Raw genomic sequence first — 21,147 nt, 5'->3', positions numbered from 1 at the left:
AGGACATTTCCTGGAAAGGAATACATAATAATAAGGAAAATAAGAATAGAAAATAAAAGAAATTGAAATAAAATACTCACAAAATGAATCATGTATTACTCATATGTCATATGTTGAATGGTATGCTGTCTACACAAATATTTTTTATGTTCAAGATGTGGTGTGCACTGACTAATAGTACTATAGGACTGCAATCTTACTTGGCACTTACAACCTACATCTACATTAACTTGTAGATGTAGGTTGTAAATTACTGTGTCCTACTGCTGCTCTTTGGAAGTAATTTGTGCCAGGAAAAGACAACATTAATTGAAAATTAGACATTAAAATAAAAAATCCAAATCACAAGTATCTAATAATGTTGACATAGATCATAGATTCCTCTTATATCAAACTTTTGTAATAGTGTAAGACAGTAAATGGGTGTGTGTGTGTGGCATGTTCTCTGTAACACTGACCTAGGTTGCTTGCTGTAGTTGAAAAAGTTATCACAAAGTCTTTTTTTAAAAAAAAAGTTGTTGCTGTAGAGGTGACATAGAGTTATGTGAAAGCTTAAAAAAATATTTCATCATGACTTTTGTCCCCTTCATGTCTTAAGTTTTCAACTATGCGGTTCATGTGATACACCTGTGGTCGTCTCATTAAAAGCAGAACCTTATTGAAAAGTCAGAAATGGTTTCTCTCATCCTGGAGGCGTCGAGTCCGCACAGCCGCGGTCCGTCATGTCGGTACAGCCCGCGTTGCGGCGTGGTTCTGCGTTGCTGGGCTGACGGTTAAACGGTTCCTCGCGAGCTCAGTAAGAAGATGATGCTGTAGTGGCACGCGCATCAGCCGTTGCGTGCAAACGATGACGCACAGTAGCGGCAGAGATGATCAGCACCGCTGGTTCTGACCGTGTCGCGGCTATTCACAGCGACAAATGCACATCCACGGAGTGATTTAGTGTGTGATTACAGCAGTTAATATCAAACAGGGCGAAATGACAGGGTTTGTAGATTGTTTGGAAGCGCGTACCGTTTCATCTTGATCTCACTGAGGATACAGCTGCTCGGCGTCGTCAGGAACCGTCCGGGAGATGGACGGCAGGACTGCGGAAACCGGGCATGACGGGAGCACGAGTGAGGAAGCGGCCGCCGGCCTCTGCCTACAGCTTGACCTGGGGGACACCGGTGCGTATGTATTTTAGTTTGAGTCATTTGTGGTCGTTCAGAGACGAACTCTCAAATGGTCCCATCATTTGGGGCTGATTCAGACACAACTGCCGGCCGCAGCGGGTGCACAGGGGCTAGAAGTTGGACATAGGTGAGCAGCATCCCACCATTCAGTCATATACGAATGTGGCTAGGTACATTGACTTAAAAGGTTTTTTAAAAAATATTTTCGTCTCTAAAGCAGATACGGAGTATAGTGGCTGAAGGAACCTAAGCTGCGGAAATGAATAATAAATATTGCTTCCAAGCAACCAAGGTTAGATAACACAGTCAAGATTCAAGTCACTGCTGCTCTGTTGTAAATGGCTCACAGTGTCAGTGGTTCACTGCAGGCTGGCACAAACAAGGTGCACATGAGGGATGTGTACACACAGTCCCACTAGACCTGGTGCAGATGAGCTGTGGGATAAATACACTTTACCTGAATGAGACCAGAGCTATTTACCCGTAGAGAATACACACACATACAGGAGTCATTTGTATGTACAGCAGCCATCACAGTGAACACATGCTGTGGTCTCTCAGGTGTCATTTTCTCCTGTCCGCAACCTCTGTCTGTCTTCATAATTCTTAGCATCTCTCTTTTTTTCTTCCTAGTTAAATCTGAAGAGTGCTTTACATAATCTCATATAGAATTATAGCATAAACCACACACTAATCCCTTGTGGGTATCAGTTCCAAGCATTGCTGTATATGTCAAGGCTACAAATACGACATGACAGGTTTATGATATTTATGTGCAGATGTGAAAGAAAGCAAGCACATGCGGTCTAATCAGTTTAGCGGGGCCAAGCTGTTTTTGCATGCCCATGCTCATGTGTATGCAGTCACAGTACATTGGATGTTTGTGCACAGATGACTATCATTAAGTCCACCAGATTATACTTGTGTGCAGAGAGCCACGGGGCATAAATATCTACTCCTGCGTTTAGTGTCACATTTATGTCATAGCAACAGGCCGCCACTGTCTCCACTAAGGGACAGATATAATCCTCTTTACTGTGACACACACATACAGGCCTTAAGGCATACGTCTCTTAACGCAGAAAATGTTTAATTACAAGAAAATGGAGTGAGCTTTCAGTAAATCCTTAGTGTTTCAGCACATTCAAAACAAACCGTCTGACAGGCGGCCTGTTTCTCGCATGTTCGTCAGACATGCTACAGTCACTTTGTCCTGTTTGTTGCTTGCAGCTCAGTGGCACATTATTCTGGCCTGACCCTAATCCCGCAGAGACTCTTTGTGTGTGCGGGTACTCCTTCTCATTGTTTTGTCAGACAGGCTTTGATGCAGTTAATCTGCAGGTTACAGGTGTGGCCAGCCGTTTGCGTCCTGTCACTGCGTGGAAGGGCCCAAAAGAAACAGGGACATTATGAGGATCCACTTATATTTGTTTGTGCAATAGTGTGCTGAAGTTTGTTACCGTGTTTTTGTTGTTGTTGCTGTTTTTCACAATTTGTCCAGTCCAATTTGTCTACCTTGTTTCTTAAGTTTGCTCTGTGCTTTTTACCTTTCACCTCTTGAATTTTAAGTTATGCCATATGATCATCCAAATACCACCATTTATAGTGGTGAAATATCTTAACACATATTGGCCATGAAGTTTGGTACAGACATTCATGTCCCCCTCATGATGAATTGTAATAAATGTATTGATTTTCTGATTTTTCATCACCATCATCAGGTCAAAATCTTGGTTCGTCCAGTGCTTTTTGACATTTTCCATCAGCCTCAGCTACTGTGTACTGGGCATGGTAAACATAATGCCTCTACCTGTCAGTGTCAGCCTTTTGACATGCTGATATTAGCATTTAGCTGAAAGCATCGCTGTGCTTAAATTCAGCCTCACAGAGCCACAAGCATAGCTGTACTGTCGAAGTATTGTTATTAATGTAGTTGCCATTGTTAAAAACTAAAGTCAGAGTAGTACTACATGGGTGCATGTCTCCAGAGGACCACACTCTTTCTCTTGTCAGGATTTTGAATCAAATATGCTACATGCTAATTTGAATTCTGAAGAATTCAGATTGTGCGGTTCTTGGATTTTGTTTGCATTTACTGACCCAGCGATGAGAAGTCATTGTCATTATTATGTATTACGTTGTAGATCAGCTGTTTGTATTGTACTCTGGCAGGTCAATGTGATGGCAAACTCTGCTACAGAGATTGCTGAACTTTAACATGGCTTAAGGATTCATTATCCGTGCTCCATCAGCTGCACTGTCTTAATCTTCACCCTCACATGACCTGAAATTTAGCATGACAGTGTAAACCAAGTATAGTACTGTGAAGTTCTATTAACTATCCCTTTGCCCGTACGATTCCTTCCCTCCAGCTCTGTCTTCCTCTTTTATGCACAGACACAAACAGGCACAGTCAAGTTGCATCCTTCATGTCAGAGGGAAAGATTCTTCTTAATCCTCATGTGTGATTGGTTGGTGATGTGATCTGGAGACCTCAGCCAATGGCAGCACTCAGATTAGGCAGGAAGTCAATCCAATAGAGTTTTACCCTCTCAGTACAAATCTCAGTGATCCAGGAATAGAAAACAGTGAGTGCACTCTGCAGTGGTCTGACTGCTGAATGTCAGGTTTTCTGGATTATCAAACAGTTGCTAACCTGTAGGCACTGAACTCGTCTGCTGGTGAGTTTTTTTATTGGAGCAAGGCTGATGAAGTTAAATTTGTATGAAAGTTGCCAAATTAGCTTAAAGTAATCTTACTACCGCATCCAATACTAACTGTTCTGGAGCTTTCCATCTTAACACACAATCTTGCTCAGCAGATGAAGTTTTTCCAGCTCTGATGAAGTCTTGCAGTACTTCCAATTTCTACTTTTCTGTACACTTTAAGATATTTGGATGAAAGAGGGAGTAAATAGATAAAAATGGCAATGTATGCCCTGATGAAATGTTGAGTCAATTGTGCTGCATCATGTACTCCTTATGATGGCTCAGATTTGTCTGAGTAATAAATACCAATCCGAGTTTGAGTCAGATACCAAAGTTGGCATTCCCTGCTAAATCACTCATTGCTGAATCACTAAATAATGTACCGATGTTGACAATTCTCTCTGTCTCTGTCCACAGATTCGGCTAAGAAGGCTCAGATAACAGAGGTGAGAGGCCACTTCACACTATACCTGTCTGTCTCACCTGTCTGTGTTGCTTTCTTTTTCTCTTTCCCCTCTCTCATCTGTATTGGTTTGTAGCATGGCTCAATTCCATGTGACCTCTGATGGGACAATACACATTAGAGCAGTAACCTTATCCCATATACATTTGCATTTCCCTTTTCTTTCCTTGTGACAGATGCCGTCCCCGTTCGGAGTAGGCCCTGGTCATGAGAAGAAGATTGGCCACAGAAGGGTGGATGCCTCTGGAGAGACCACATACAAGAAGGCTAGTGGGCTTTTACTCTTCATCTGTCGTGCTAGTTGTCTCAGCTTTTGGTCTTATATGCCATTTGTAGATGTACTTGGTATCACAATTTCACCAACTACTTCCCACCCACACCTTACTCTGTTGTTCTTCTCTCTGTTCTCCGCCTCCAGACCACCTCCTCTGCCTTGAAAGGGGCCATCCAACTGGGTATCGGATATACAGTCGGCAACCTCAGCTCCAAGCCTGAGAGAGATGTGCTGATGCAGGACTTCTATGTGGTGGAAAGCATCTTCTTCCCCAGGTGCGTTTGTGTGAGTGGATGTTTACTTGTGTGGACATGGGTGTGGTATTGAATCTAATGTTTTGTCTTCTTTTACTCCTCTTGTTGGTCCCATCTTGCTCCATCCAGCGAAGGCAGTAACCTCACTCCAGCCCACCACTACCCAGACTTTAGGTTTAAAACCTATGCCCCTGTGGCCTTCCGCTACTTCCGAGAGCTCTTTGGGATCCGACCGGATGACTACCTGGTGAGTTATTTACAGTATGTTCTCTGATGACCTGTGATGCATTGAGAGCATTTGAATGTCTTATACAGTCAAATGTTTCCTGTTATGTACAGCATCAGCAGTTAAGAAAACATTAGTTTGTCTTATCAAAAATCTAAAAATCTGTTTTGTTTCTCTTGCTTGTTACATTTCATTTGATAGCAGTGTAATAACACTGCATGATATGACCAAACACGTTCTTACTATAGATTTGTGTAAAGTTCCCAATGAAAGCATTTGACGATCAGTGGCGTTATCAATGAAAACACATCTCCTACCATGGCAGACCTCTCTTACACGCGTACGCACACACACATAAAAAAAGCACATGCCCTCACATATTTTGCATGTGAGACTGGCAGGCTGCACACACACACACACACATTGAGACATTGAGAGTGATCTCAGCTGCACGTTTAAGCTCACATTCTACCTGTGCCAGAGGGAGATTAGTGGACTAAAGCTTTCTTTTTTTAAACTCCAAGTAGTGGTGGCAGACAGTCAGAGAGTAGTTTGTGTTTGTGTCTGCGTGTGTTTGTGTTGGTGGTGGAGTACCAGTGTATTTACACTGCGCTGACTAAGCCTCAGAAAATTACTTAGTTAGAGAAAATTAACTAAAAGAAACTTGAGTCTCCAGATTCTAACCAACTTCATTAGAACTTGTTTTTTACAAAGTCTTAAGAGTATCACTGTAAGATATTCAGTGTAAATTTAAGCCCACTGATGCTATTAGAGTGTCTATGTTTAATACGGTTCAGCTCAGTTAAACAGGTGCTGGTAGTGCACACAGTATTCAGCATCAGTAGTTAAAAGTAACATATCCACAGTTTAGCTCGTAACTTCACTGTAGTTACAAACACCACATTAAGGTGTAAATGTCATTTCCAATTCAAACTCCTCTCTGTGACTAATTCTTCCCACCCACACCCTTCCTTCTTGTACTCAGTCGTGTACACACTTGCACTTTAAAACAAGTTCCCTTTTCACTGCTGATGAGCAATGCCCTGTGAGTCAGTAGATATACTAGTCTTTTGGCTGGCTGTTTGAACGCCCTATTGGATCCAACATTAACAGTGCTGGGCGGCGCTGCAGCGTCCACAAAGTGTTAAACTAATGATTACAAACTCAGGTGAATAAAATGTGTTGTATGCTGTTTTCTTTTTAGAGGTTGTTGGTCAGATATGTTAGACTTGAGGTGAGACACCAGTTTAAAGGCAAATCTGTTTTTCTGTGTCTCTGCTCTGTCTAGTACTCTCTGTGTAACGAGCCGCTGATCGAGTTGACAAATCCAGGAGCTAGTGGTTCCATATTCTACGTCACCCGCGATGACGAGTTCATCATCAAAACTGTTCAGCACAAAGAGGCTGAGTTTCTGCAGAAACTCCTTCCTGGATATTACATGGTAAGTCAAACCAAGTCCATCTCTCATAAGGATTTAATAGCTGTTTCCAAATTTTTCAACATATATGTTGTTAGACAATATTCCATACTGAAACTTGTAAACACGTAGCATGAAGAATTCAAATAGCAAAAAAAAAAAAACTTGGAGAAACTAGTATTTTTAAATCTCCAGGTACAGAAAATGTTTACTTGTCTGCATGTAAGAGGAATTGGAAATGGATATGTTGTGTCTCCAGTCAGAGATTTTGGCTTGGGTGTGGGGTGTTTGTGTACCTGAGCGCATGCTTAAGAGCTGAAACTTCTAGTCATCTTTATCCTCTTTATCCCACCACCTGGTGTTGGCCCTGGTCAGCAGTGACGCCAGCAGGTGACTTTGTAATAGATCTGAGGAGAGAGGTTGTACATGACGAGACCTGGGCTAAGTACTCCGTAACAGGTTAAGCATGCACACAGCAGAGACACAAGAATGAGCTGAGTCCTGTGGATGGGTCACGCTGTCTGACAGGTGCATGCTCCTGGGGCTGAAACACAGACTGCATGCCTTGTGACCAAATAATGTGCCATATTTCTTAAATTGTCCCTCTTTTTTTCCCTGCATCTGCCGCATGATCGCCTCTCTCCAGAACTTGAACCAGAACCCCCGGACTTTGCTGCCAAAGTTTTTTGGCCTCTACTGCGTCCAGTGTGGAGGCAAGAACATCAGAGTTGTTGTGATGAACAACATTTTACCACGTTCTGTACGCATGCATCTCAAGTTTGATCTGAAGGGCTCCACATACAAGAGGCGAGCATCCAAGAAGGAAAGAGAGAAGTCCAAACCGACTTATAAAGACCTGGACTTTCTGAGTGACGTTCCTGAGGGCCTCACTCTGGACCAGGACACATACAGCGCTCTGGTCAAAACTCTTCAGAGAGACTGTTTGGTGAGAAAGAGAAGAGGGAGGAGATGGACAGTCATTTGTAGAAGTAGAATAACACTGTGCATTTTAATTTATTTGAACAAAGCAGCCACACGTAAACTGTTTGACTATAGCTTGGTGAATGTTTTGAAATTTCATATGTGTTTCACATCAGGTTCTAGAAAGTTTTAAGATTATGGACTACAGTTTGCTGCTGGGGGTCCACAACAAGACCCAAGCAGAGCGAGAGCGTCAGTCTCAGGGCTCACCTGCTGCAGGTGGGGATGAAAAGAAGCGTGCTGCTCAGAAAGCCCTGTACTCCACTGCGATGGAGTCGATACAGGGAGGCTCCACATGCAGGGACACACTGGACCACGACGACACGTATGTCACCATTTTATAGCATTTGCTCTTATCATTCATTACTTTTCCAAGTGATGGTAATGTTCTCCTGTCTGTCTGTAGTATGGGTGGTATTCCAGCTGTGGGTGGTAAAGGAGAGCGTCTGCTGCTGTTTATTGGAATCATTGACATCCTGCAGTCCTACAGGTAGATGCCATATAATGTCAGTAAATTAATACTTTAATAGTTTCAACATTGCACTTAAACTGTGTGCCACTAGGCTAGACTTTCTGGAAAATTTACCAGGTTGTTTTACATATCAAAACTGAAAAATGCTGCTGTTCTTCCAGCGTAAACAGAGCTCTCAGAGCTCCTCACAATGTCAGATCCACTCCACATTCCTCCAACATTTTATATTCTTCAGTAAAAATAAAGAAACAAAGGGCTGCGTAGAGGCCAGGGTGTCATATTTTCACAATAATGAATCCAAAGTATAAAAATGTATTTAACGACAGTATATATTGATGTATAAAGTGCTCTGCATATCATATAAAACCTCTGCTGCTGCCTCAGACTGTGGAACAGCTTAAGGTCGCACTTGTCATTTCAGTCTGCCTTTCACTGGACACTTTAGGACACTTAAAATGACAAATTTGGATTTTTCTCTCACTTCAAAGTCAGGAAATGATTAGTTTTAGGCTTACAGTAATCCAGGTATTATGTGTCTGCAAGGAATGTTAAAAGATGGAGAGAGATCATGAAGAAAAACCAATCCCAGACATGTCATACTGTCTGTAAATAAGAACAAATGGAGGAGACACATAACAGCTATTGTCAGGACTGGTGTGCACTTAAGAAGTGTGTGTGGTGTGTAGCATAAAAGAAAAGCTAATTGAAATAGATATTTGGAACTTATTTTCTGACGACTAATTGACTGATGACTTTTTGCAACAGGTGTTGTATGTCACGTGTTTGTAAGATGCATTATGGATTTTTAAGATGGTTATTTATCAGAAGTCTGAGGGGGAGCCTTTTTCTTGAAGCGTCACAGCATTAACTGCATTAAAATCCTTCTAGCCCAAGCTACTTTGAGTATGTAGCATGAAATCCAGTTCTTAAAAGGCACATTAACACTGCAACAACGACTGTAGCCACTGGTACAGCCCTGAGTTGCCAGGTAACCACAGTGAGTCACTGAATGAGTGTATCTGAATAATTTAATTGTCTTGTCTGACAGAATGATAAAGAAACTGGAGCACTCATGGAAGTCCCTCATCCATGACGGGGTGAGTACATTTCACATAGCTGTTATGTCACAATCCATAACCAAGAAAAGCAAACCTCATTAAACCTATCTATTTATGTAATAGGTGTGCACCGTGATTGCCATTGTGTATAAAAAGTGCAAGATCGTTAAAGCTGCTTTGATTCTGACTCTCTCTTCCTTTGCTGCCTCCACCCCCTCAGGACACAGTGTCAGTTCACAGACCAGGTTTCTATGCTGAGAGGTTCTACAAATTCTGTAGCACCACTGTCTTCAAGAAGAGCTGCTGTGAGTTTACAGCTCTGCATGAGCCATACACTCTCATGTTATTATGTTTGTATTTCTTCATATTGATTATGAGGACATTTTAATTTTGGAATGAGAGCACATTTAAACTGAGCCCTGCTTTCACAGCATTGCGATCCTCTCCATCTAAGAGAGGACGAGGGGCTCTCTCCATGTCCAAGTCCAGTGCCGGGACAGGTTCTGCTGGGCAGCGTCCCTCAGTGAGTGATGAGAGGCAGGAAAACCTGGACAACTTGGAGAACCTACGAGGAGCTCGCAGCTTCCCCATGCTAGAGGACAACGGTAGTATACTAATTGTAAATGCTATCATTCCACAGTCAAACATGTCACACACAGGGTTCATTAAAGGTTGTTGTTTATTCTTTGTGAAAATGGGATGCTTCATACCAAACACCTAAGCCCAGTAGTATAGGATTGTTTGACCAGTAGCCTTCATCTGTGTTTATGAAAGCTTGCTGCCCTCAAAGCTAGTGAGGAAATATCTCTGCAACATACTATTGCTGCTGGAAGAAAATAATAGAAAATAACCGGTGAGTGCTCGTTTTCCTATTCTGTGTCTCCGACCTTTGCACACTATTAGCTTCAATTTTGTGCAGCTGGGAGCTCCGTCTTCTCTTTAATTGAGCCTTTATTGATCCCTGTGGAGAAATAGAAGTGCAGCAGCAGTTTAGTAGCAATGGCAAACGAATCAAACCGAAGTAAAACACCTCAAGACTAGATATTTACTGATGAATACTTCAGAAACACAGTGCTGTAATACACAGAATGTCATATGAAGGAAAAGTCATGCAAGCAAGCCAATCCTTGTAAATGTCCAACAACTGAATTTTAGTCCTGATGATATGTACAGCTTTGAGTGCAGGACTCAACTGATTGGCTGAGGAGTAGTGTTGTACAATTGGATGGCAGTTTGCTTGAATGAAAGGTTTGAAGGACATACTGATATTTCATTTGATTGTGCCTAATTTAAAGTAAATAAATTCTCTTGCTTGTTTTCACAGTATTTTGCATATGTTTCATTAAGTATTTTTCTATGTCTTGGTTAATTGTGCATATTAGGGAGAGAGCCACCCTGCACTCCTCCATCCTTTGAAGATGCTACCACGGCTTCTATCGCTACCACACTCTCCTCTAACAACTCCTTACCCACCACCCCCTTCGATACACCAGAGCACCCACGCTACAGGAGGCAAATGCATTCCCCAAGTGTGGCCAGGTAAGAATAATTGCATGAATATGCAGTGATGTATCTATAATGACAATATTCTGTCAAAACATTACCCTGTGTGCACCGTACCTCCCCTGCTGATGTCACACCGGGTATCGCCCTGTGTACTTTCAGGTCACAGAAAGTTGCAATTCATGGAGAAAAGCAGGACACCATAACAGTGGAGGTGGAGCTCAGGTATACACATATCCAGCAATGCTGTACTAGCATAATGCCCTCAGCCGCCTGTGGAACAGTATTATAACAGTGTTCTTTGTTTTCATACAGTAAAATCCCAAAGAGCACGGAGCTCACACAGTTGACAGAAAAGACATCCCCAAGCCACCTGTCACCTGATTATCAACGCCGTGTCATCGCTCCATCCACCTCTCTCTCTGTTAGTCCATCCTCTGCATATTCTTCCACCACTCTTCCTCCTTCCTTCATGTCTTCCTCCTCCGCTGCTCAATCAGCGGGCCAGTCATCCTCCACACTCGGTTCATCCATCCATCCATCCACCAAACCGCTCACCTCTCCTGCAGCAGCGCAGTGTTCCACTCTTTCTTCTCCAGTCTCTTGTCCAGCTACACAGTCCACACTTCTCACTTCAGCTCGAAATACCTCCACCCTCCCTCCCTCCTCAGCATTTACTCCTATCTGCCCTCCATCTCCTCACACCTCCTCTCACCATCTACCCTCGACCCCTCCCTCCTCCCAGCCTCCAAGCCCCCGAGTGTTTCAGCAGGCGCCACGTGCATCATGCAATCAGCTGTCTGTGTCCAGCAGCCACAACTCGTTGGATGGGGAGGTGCCGGTGTCTGACATCTACTTTGTAAGTCCCCAAGCATGTGTTGCTTGGAATTATTTTAACTGTTTCGATAAAGGACGTAATGTATGAGTTCTCTGCAGGAAGCTTGAGTTTCGTGATCAGTGCAGAGTATAGATAATGTTTCCTCCTCTGTTTTTTTCTTTGATCTACTGGGTCTCTTGCAGTGGCCCAGTCAGGACAGCGTGGTAGAGCTATGATGGTGAGGGGGGAGGGTATGTGTGCGTTGCAGTGTGCACGTACTACAGGATTGCACTGCTTTTTTCCAAAGCATGAGGCTGCCACTGGTCACAGTTCATGCTTTTGAATGCATCGGCAAAACACTGGGGTTGTCTTTCCTGCACAGCATGATGTATTTATATCTGGCAATCTGCATTCATGCGCCCTGTCAGTGTCATTCACAGCTCTACATAATTCTCTCTCTTGGTGTGAATTTTTTGTTACATTATAGCATTCAGCCTCCATTGTCCACTTTTCTTCCTTTCTCTCCTCTATCATAACTGCTTCTCTCATCTCTTCCCTCATCCTTCCCCTCCATTGTATAATTAATTCACTTTATTTCCCATGTACACATTGTATGCATTTGTGTGTTCATTTGCATGTGTGTGTTCATCCATCAGTATGCAGATGGGAGATATTGGGTGTACTCTCCAGTTCTTGGCCGTCGTAAGCTAAACTCTAGCTCAAGTTACAATGTAAGTCTCTTCTCAAGTAGTTAGTCATTTGTTCCATGTACCATCGCATTACCGGTAACTGTTCCAATGGGACTGTCACAAGCACGGCTGCTTCTGGATCTTCAGAAGTTCTTAAAAATGAAGCCACGGTGTATTTCTCATGACTTATTTAGTGTTAAAGTCTGCAAAAAGACATTGCATACTAATAACTGCAGCTTCTGAAGGGCCATCATGTGCATTTAAATGGAGCATGCATCTTTATGTAACAGGTTACCAGTAAGTGCTAATTTCAGTGTTGAAGGATCCTGCAGTTAGTTAACTGTGGCTTGTTTTGGCTTTGGGATTTTAGTGATCCCTCAATTCTGCCCTGCAGCACTCAGGTAGCACAGAGGAGCTGTCGAGCTGATCAGTGTCACCTGCTTACTAAAGCTGCACGTGGGACATTTTAAAGCCCCTGAAAAGGCAGTTACAAATATGAAGCATTTCTCTGCAACATTAAATATTCATGACTGAATAAACAGAAATTATGTTAAAGTTTGGGGGGGAAATGATGCCGGCAGCATAAGCACACAACCCCATGGATGTCCTCAGAGTTCCATTCAGATGTCAACTCTGATTAGTACACAGAAGTGTGACATCACTCAGTCCCTCCCACTTCAAACCATAAAGAAATCTCTGATGTGAAACAACCAAAAGTGTCACGACGCTGGCAGGATATTGCATGTTTTTTGAGGATTCCATTTGTCCTAAGAAGCTAATTGAGGAAATTTCAGGGTCTTTAAAGTGAAATGACATGAGTCATTAGCCAGTATGTCCAGAATATGTCGTCCCTTCTGAGACACTGTAAATTGTCAATTTCTTCTCCAAATTCAACTGCAGATTCAGACACATCTCCATGTAGAGGAAGTGATGCTTAAAACACAAGAAACAAAAAGTAAATCTTAACAGGAATGAGCCGTCACTGAGCGCTCTGTGGGCCGCAGAATAACTCATCTTGATGCTGTTTGAAGGTCCAATGTGCAGAGTTGCACTGGGCAGCTAAAATTAAATTCACCTACATTATTAACAGAATACAAAGAAGTAACAGTGGCATCCTGTCTTGTAATACCGCTTTGTACCTCAAGAGCAACAGTCCAATAGTATAGCCCCCTGTAGTTTCTAGGTCTAATAAATGAACAAAATAAACTTGAACAAAATGTCAATAAAGTAAATATTCTCACATCTATTTACCTTATTAAATGTAGGAATACACCTGTAAACTTTATGAAATCAAGTTTCTGTCTTTTTAAACGAAGTATGATGAGCTTAAGTTAATTCACTGTTAAACACAGTTCATTCAAGCTTTTCCAAACTGGAGATGGCTGACCTTTCTCCCACTGCTCTCTCGGTTATCACCCCTCCTGTTGTGTCTTCATCATCCGCAGAGTCAGAGTCCTGGTTTTAGCTGCTGTAAATAACCTCAGCACTGTCGGTGTCAGAGACTGTGTTCACTGGGAGGCTGCTGATCCCAGTTCCCTTAAACACAGAGTAAACAAATCCCCAATGCTCCGAGCTCCTGCTCTGGGTAGACTCAGTCAGTTCATAGGGCCACTAGCTGCATGGCTAATTGAGATAACTAGCTAATGGCAGCTAGTAGATACAGCCAGAGATAGCTACTGCAAAGAGTCTAGTGAGCAGCAGTTAATGGTTACTGTGATGATTTGCTGCCCATCATCAGCCGTCCACAGAAGGTCAATTCTTACTTATTGAACATCTAAACTGCTCAGTGTTTGGGGCACTGTCTTATAAATGCATTTTTCTCCTCTTGTCCCCCTGCTGCCCTCTGCTGGCTGTATGCGATAACAGCAGAATCAGGAGGATCGGAGCTGGATGTACTCTCCTCTACACTCCGGCTCAGGGTCCAGAAGGGGCTCAGATGGGGAGAGTGAGACAGTGAGTGTACAGTTCATTCACTATTTATGAGCAATTTGAAAATAAAGAAGAGTTCTTTTCTGTCCTCATGTCAGTATTTCTCCTACTTATCCCTCTTCATGTGTCTCTGCTCTTTCAGTAACTCAGTGGAGACAGCAGTGATGGATGGAGCCAGAGGCTGTCTCCATATACAGAAGCTGTGAAGTTTTGATGGCAGAGCCACCAGAACACTTTGAGGATTAGTGCTGGTTGCCCAAACTGCATGTGGGAGCTTGATTTGCCAACACAGACGAAAGGAATTAACTTTTAGAAGTATGGAAGTAAACAACAATACAACCATGCATATACTCAAGCAAACTTACAGCTATCAAAATATTGTGAAAAAAAATAAGAAAGCATCAATTCCTGGACAATCTGACTGACATCAAGCAGAGAAATAAACTGAAATCAATCAGCTGAGTGGCACTGTGAAGGATGTGGTGGCTGTTGAGTCAGGTATTACTGCAGTGCTGCTGCTGCCGCCTGCTGTTTTAAGGTTTTTGTGTTCATGAGTCACGCTGCACTGTGCCAGCTCTGGCTATGCAATATAGACCTACAGATTATTGATTTCTCTTTTTGACTAATGCGACTCCACTGACTTCAGAGAGTTGATTCATGCATTTATTTTTCACTAGGGGCATGTCAAAGCTGTATATAATTTTATTTTTAGCACTTTATCAGCGTACATGTGGCTGCAGTCTTATGAAATCGTATATGTTTTGTTATTTTGTCACCAGTTGTCATTTGAAAACACTCATGCAGTTCACGTTTTGCGTGTTGTGTGTGTAGACAGTGTTCTGTTTGCTCAGTGGTGTGTGGTGGTCCACTCAAGAAACTTCTATCTGACAGTGAATGGTTGTGTTCAAAATGCCTTATTGACAAACTCATTTTCATAACTGTTTTTTGATATTTCCGTCACATGTAATCATCAAGAAAACCACACAGAGCATTTTATTGAGTAAATACCAAACGTTTGAAGCAGAGTTAAAACAATATAGCAACCATGCATTTTACACCTTTTCAGGATTTAAAGCCAACAGAGAACTGAAGGAAAAAAATGAATCTAATGATCTTTTGTAAGTTGTACATCAACTGTGTGTGTTTGTGCTTAAACACATGCATGTAAGTCTGTACGTGCTCTAATGTCTCTGTCTGTGCATGTGTCTGCATGCATATTGATGTGTGATTGGGAGACATGTAAGTGTAAGATGTTTCTGTCCTAAGTATATGTTAAATTGTCAAAAGGTGTAACTTCCATTTGTTGTTATAGGCCATGAATGTCTGAACCAGCTGTGAGCATGTTGGCTGTGTGAGAAAAGTGAAATCTAGCTCCCCCAGTCTTTAATGACACTGGATTAACCTTCCATTGTGAAAGTAAACAAACTGAGCTAAACTGAAATTACCTCAACTTTCTCTACTGTTCAGTAAGAAGATAAATCTGCTGCTGCCGCAGGCTGAGGCTTCCTTCTTCTATACATGATGATACTTGTGGCAACAACATTAACCACAATGAGACTTCCTGACTGTGTCGATAAGCGCTGCTGTGACTTACTGTACTGCTGTATTATTTGGGTCTGCTGAAATTAACCTGCCTGTTTGAAGGCAACAGTGTTTGTAGCTGATCACTGTGTAAAAGAAAATAAAGATTATATTGTGTAAAAAAAATCTTAAAAAAGGGTTTTGGTGCATTTTTTATAGTTTTCTAACCATATTCACAAAGCTTTTGTTGTAAAATGTTACTTGCATGATGAGCCCACTAGATGGCACCACAAGGTCTCAGAACGTTCAGTGCTCCATCCTGCCTCATCTTGAACGGACTCTCACGCAGTATAAATTCAGGTCTCACAGTAAAATCAAAGATGTATATGAGCTGTCTATAGGCTGTAATTCATTTGATTGTGTTGTTGATAGACCATAAAAGGGGTGTGATATTTACGTCACACTGACTTTATAACACACACAGATATATGATATGAAATGCTGATTGCCTCACCAGGCCTAACAATTTTATCTATCTGCACAGGCTTTGCTGTTAAAAACACACTGGAATGAAACAGACATAGATCAGTGAGGCTTCAATCAAAACAGTCCATTGGGATCTGCAGTAAGACAAACTCTATATACAATACGCACACATGCAGAAAAAGGAAAACAAAAGTGAAATTTGTACAATAAAAGTGTAATCAAGTGAGAGCTGTAGCCAGAGAAGACATCACAGCGAGCGCAGTGTGTATTTACTGTATTCCTCTGTGTGTGCACGTGCATTGCCGTGTGTTGAGTGTGCTTTATGTGTAAGCCAGAATAGCGAATGTCACTCAGGGTGACAAGTCAGCCATGTCGGGCCTATGATGGAATGTGTGATGGACAAGGATCAGCAGCCACTTTCCCAATTGTCCTGGAATGAAATTGTCCCTCTCTCTTGGTTTCCCCTGTTTTTGTCCTTTGTCCTACCTCTGATCACACACACACACACACACACACACACACACACACACACACACCTAATCCCTCTGTTCCTTCTCCTACCTCCTCAATTCCGTCTCCCTAACATTTAACCAGGAGGGTATTCCTTCATCAGACAGTGGTACAACTGATTCATTAAGAAAAGCATTATTAAAGGCTATGTCTCTAAAATCTAAAAATACACCCACTTATTCCTCTGTGCTACAGACTTCCATTGTTGTCCAAAAGCTATTAAAAACACTAGTTGACATGTTACTTCATTACAATGAACGTGGGCACTGTAGTTTATTTTGAGCCTCTCTCACACATTCACCACTTTTCCTGCCATAAATACCCACTAGAGCCGCAAGTGCATGAATCCGCAGCTGAAAATAGTCCCCAACAAATGCTCAACCAACTTCTGTTTGAGTGAAATCTGTGAAAAAACTACAGTGCCCAGCTGTTTTAGGAAGTTGTTTAGCCTTTTATAGCATGCATTTTTCACTCCCTTTTAAAAATTTACTTCTTCGTTAGATAGAAATGGGCTTTGGGCTGAGACGGGCTCATCATGTTCATCATGTTTTTTTCTCTCGCCACAGGATTTGATTACAAAAATATAAAATACCATCAGCCTTTTTGTCTGAGCACTGATGGGACATTTGGGTGTCATGGTGGCATCATGCATCCTGCAGGGGTCCTTCCTGGGTGGGTTTGCATTTTCTCACATCGTCCACTTGAGGCTGTTGTTTTTCCTCAGGCCAGTCAGAAGGATTGAAGACCATACTGGATATGAATGTCTTTTTTCATGTCACTTTGTCACATGTCGCTTTCTGCCAAGTGCATGCTGGGATAGCCATCAGACACCAGGAACAGCATCATTGTGATTATCATGAAAAAGCGCACACTTGGCATGAAGTAAGGAAGCAGTAAATTACAAAAGACCATAAAGACACACTTTTTAAGTTCTCATTTATAAAAGATTTCATAAACTTAGAGACAAATTACGGAGCGGCGGCATGTGTACCTGGGGTGAAATGGGCTGTCGCAAAGCTGAGCTTTCATCTGCAGGAAACAAACAAAACTCTTTGTTCTTTCAAAGGAGAGAGGGGCGAAAGCCACAACAAACAGGGCCAGTGTGCAGCGTGTGTGTGTGTGTGTGTGTGTGTGTGTGTGTGTGTGTGTGTGTGTGTGTGTGTGTGTGTGTGTGTGTGTGTGTGTGTGTCCGTGCACGTGAAAAGAGAGAGAGAGAGAGAGATCAAAGCAGGGGGATATGTTTTTGAATCCCTGTGTGGGAGGTGAAGCCTCACCTACCCAGAATGCCTTGCCTCACTCCTTGCATCCCACTCAGGTTTTTAGGAGCATCACTTCTCTTAGCAGCGAGCATATTATGATACTACCTCTTCATCATCGTCATCTCCAGATATTCTCAGAGAGCCTTGAAACGATGACTTGGTGTGAACCGTCAGCCTGACCTCTGACCCGCGCTACATCTCCCACGCACAGATCAACACGTGTACTTCAACCGCTCCGGCACTGCAATGTACAGAGCACAACAATCCACAAAATATGAACAGGGTCCTGGATGGTTTTCACGGCAGAGGATTACTACCGAGCTGAATCAGAGCCCATCCCCCCTTCTCCCAATCTCGTGAAGGGATCGAAGCGTCTCTTTTAAACTCAGCGTGAGAAGCTGCAAACAGATGTCTGTCTGTCCACACAGAGGGAATGTGGTGCCCTCTCACACACTGATGAAAAGCCATGAAAGTCTTTGCGTTGTGTTGTCAGTGTCTTAAGGCAGTGTTTATCTTTGGCCGGCTGAAGAAAACAAAGCCATCGATTTCTAATCCTAATCCCCTTCTACTGCTTCTCTCCTATTGATCATCTATCCATCCTTAATGAGATGGAGGGATAGAGGGATGGAGGGCTGATGAAGGACAAAACTTTGCCTGCTGGTGTGCTGCCGTCTTTGCCCTCCATCCATCTCTTTTCAATCTGTCTCTCGCTCGTGGGGGCTCTCGCTAACTTGACGCTCTTTATGGTGGAATGGAAAATAAATGCAGCCTGGTGATTTTGTAAACATTTATCGAACCTGGAGGCTTGCAGAGCTGCGGAGGTTCACCTAAATATTGAAATTGGATGACATGGATGAATGCACTAAACACACAGAAGCACATGCATACACGGTGAAAGTGGAATGGGATTTCTGCCTGTGTAGCACAATGTCTCTGAGTCAGTGATGACCCGACTAACCACTGAGCACAGGCTGAAAAATCTATTTCTACAGAAGCGTTGGACAGAGCTCCGCTGTAAGTCAGTCTGAGATCTTTACATCCAATTTAAACTTGACAGGAGGTTTTCAACGCCTGAGTCCCAAAGCCAAATAGAAGATGTAAAGGTCTGGACGCGCATGTAAGGAAAAGAGGATGTGTAACCTTCTGTAATGAGTTTTCCAGTAGACGAGTACTGTGTTTTGTTTGAGTCAGAAATGCAACCGAAGCAAAAAAAAAAAAAAAAGAGGGGGGGCGGGACTCTTAAAGGCATCCATATTTGTTTAAAGTTGCACTAATTATTACTATTGCATGGACATTCTGTCAAAGGAATACCTGCAATTTAAAATGTGTCCCCCCTGGTGATGAACATACAGAGTGATCGCCTGACTCTGCAGTTCCCCTCAGCTGCATGAAGCATTTGAATGTCTTTCGCCTCATTGTTTTGGTTTATGGCCCACAGCTGTTTTAGCTCACTCCTACCATTCTCATCAGTCTCATTTCCCGCCACCACACGCAGCTGATAAAGTCCTGACAAACCCGCTGTCAGCTACCTGCTCAGCACCAGGCAGCAGCAGCTAAAGAGCCAGAAGCTCAGGATTTGGTGGAGACCAAAACAGAGCTGAAAGGAAGGTGCCATTCATCGGATGGACATAAACACACCTCCAAATGAATGCTAATGTTATTCTGCATGGGAAACTGTTTGCTAACGTGTTTATCTGTTTTATGAGGCAGGACATATGAATGTCTCCAGCTTGAAAAAAAAAAAGAAAAAATAATTACAACTAATTTTGTCATATGCAATGAAGCCAAAAGTTTGATGTACTGGGTGCCTTCTTGAAGCATGTTTTACCTTTGTTCAAGTCATTTATTTTGCCCTTTTTGCACACAGAGGAATTAAACAGTTTGGGGCTCAATGTCTTCATCAAGGACATCTCGGCTGCGCACACTTTCTGGCACAGAGATCAGAGTCTTTCAGGCCACGACAGAAGCCCAGATACGACATTTTAAAATAAACCTGAAGTGCAAGTTCGTAGTGAGGAAAATATCTGATTTAAATAGTCAAATTCTTGAATCTCTTAGACTTGTTTACGTGGCTGTGGAAAACCAGAATCTCGTCCTAATCTGCAGAGCGTACCAACTAGAACAACCTGCTCAGTAAAATAACAACCCTCTTCATGTGATGCTGCTTTCTGACTCATTTTGGTTAAGACATGAAAGAACAGATTCCTATACACTCAGATTTTCAAGGGAGTAACAAACGAATGCTTCTCCATCCTCTGTCCTCCTGAAGCTGTGATCACAGCGAGGAGGGAAACCGTGAGCGTTGTAAGCAATGTTCTGTGGATGTACTCGACCCTAAACTTGGACAGACAGAAAATCAAACACTGAAGCCGATCGTGAGCAAGAGAGGAAAGGTGTGGAACACCTGCTGTTGGTGTTGGAGCTCCTGAGACGGTATTGTATTGTTTGTGCACAGACTTGTAGGATTAAGCTTAATCACAGTGGTATTCCCTTTGGGATCATGGATAAACAATGGATCTGGTTTGGGAGGTCCACTAGCCACACCCCACATTCCTTAAGAGTCACCTCCGAGAGAAACTCACAGACATCCTGGACTCTACTTGAGGTCAGACAAAAATGGCAAACAATAAAAGGAAACCATGAGGTGCTTTTAAAACAAAACCGAGTCTTGTCTTTACAAAACACGTCACTTTGCTTGCAGAACTTTGCAGAAAACTGGATGGTTTTGGATACATAACGCATGTCCATGCAAAAATGGCACCCTGGGGATGTTTCTCCCTAAGTGTGTGATAATGGCTGCAGCAGAAGTCATTAATAGCAGGCTAATGTGTGTCAGATGGTACCTGTCCAGCAGCAGCAGCAGCAGCAGCATGGGAGAGAGATCCAGGACACGAGTGACTGGCCAGCATAATGAGAGGGACATGGCCTGCCAACCTGGGCAGCTGCTTCTCTAGTGGGACTGAGTAGTGTGTGTCTCAGTGTGTGCGCGCTGTGCTCTTTCTGCTTCTTTTCTCAGTGTATTTCTCATCAGCAGCATCTAGAAATACAGCTACACACACACACCCTTGCATACACACCCACACACGCCCTCACATACACTCACACACACAGACACAGACAACCTCATCAGGGTTACCGTGGGAATGCCTGTGGCATTATGTCAGTCATTGAGGTGATGCCTTTAATCCTGAAACAAATCTAGACTTTGTGTTGTGCGTGTCTGGCTGTGTGTGAGTGAGCGTGCCCGTGTATAAAGCCCAATCTCACACCCATTACATTACGGCTGGCCGCGCAGCAAAGACACCCCACTGCCACTCCCACATGGAAGAGCGGGCAGGATTAGCAAGCTCTATACCCGCCCTAATCTGGGGACAAAAACCCACAATAACCTCCCACTGAGATATG

The 21,147-nt window shown here is 42.9% G+C and overlaps 1 protein-coding gene across 8 annotated transcripts; it reads left to right on the top strand.

Annotated features, from left to right (window-relative positions):
* Positions 1-775: 775 nt before the first annotated feature.
* LOC143329271 (phosphatidylinositol 4-phosphate 5-kinase type-1 gamma-like) lies at positions 776-15,673 on the top strand. 8 transcript variants are annotated; one of them, XR_013077876.1, is made up of 18 exons: positions 776-1,169; positions 4,301-4,329; positions 4,523-4,612; positions 4,765-4,895; positions 5,004-5,121; positions 6,389-6,541; positions 7,164-7,463; positions 7,615-7,823; positions 7,905-7,988; positions 9,019-9,067; positions 9,249-9,333; positions 9,460-9,633; positions 10,411-10,567; positions 10,694-10,756; positions 10,847-11,390; positions 11,552-11,586; positions 13,907-13,990; positions 14,109-15,665. XR_013077876.1 is itself a non-coding variant. In XM_076745092.1 (18 exons), exons 1-18 carry the CDS (start codon positions 1,076-1,078, stop codon positions 14,109-14,111), a joined length of 2,445 nt encoding a protein of 814 aa, XP_076601207.1. In that variant the 5' UTR covers positions 776-1,075; the 3' UTR covers positions 14,112-15,673. The 8 variants fall into 8 exon arrangements, 6 of the variants coding, with proteins under 6 accessions (XP_076601207.1, XP_076601210.1, XP_076601206.1 ...); XR_013077875.1 differs by having other exon boundaries at positions 13,904-13,990; XM_076745092.1 differs by lacking the exon at positions 11,552-11,586 and adding an exon at positions 12,005-12,079 and having other exon boundaries at positions 13,904-13,990; positions 14,109-15,673.
* Positions 15,674-21,147: the final 5,474 nt, after the last annotated feature.

Source organism: Chaetodon auriga, chromosome 12 (genome assembly GCF_051107435.1).
Source record: "Chaetodon auriga isolate fChaAug3 chromosome 12, fChaAug3.hap1, whole genome shotgun sequence".
Classification (NCBI taxonomy): domain Eukaryota; kingdom Metazoa; phylum Chordata; class Actinopteri; order Chaetodontiformes; family Chaetodontidae; genus Chaetodon; species Chaetodon auriga.
The sequence above is the reverse complement of the archived record's forward strand: the minus strand, read 5'-3'. Positions and strand labels throughout refer to the sequence as shown.

Coding starts and splice junctions, on each gene's coding strand:
- LOC143329271 (XM_076745090.1), top strand. CDS start 1,076: ATGGACGGCAGGACTGCGGAAACCGGGCATGACGGGAGCACGAGTGAG. Junction 5,122..6,388: donor TCCGACCGGATGACTACCTG/GTGAGTTATTTA, acceptor TGCTCTGTCTAG/TACTCTCTGTGTAACGAGCC. Junction 10,757..10,846: donor ACAGTGGAGGTGGAGCTCAG/GTATACACATAT, acceptor GTTTTCATACAG/TAAAATCCCAAAGAGCACGG.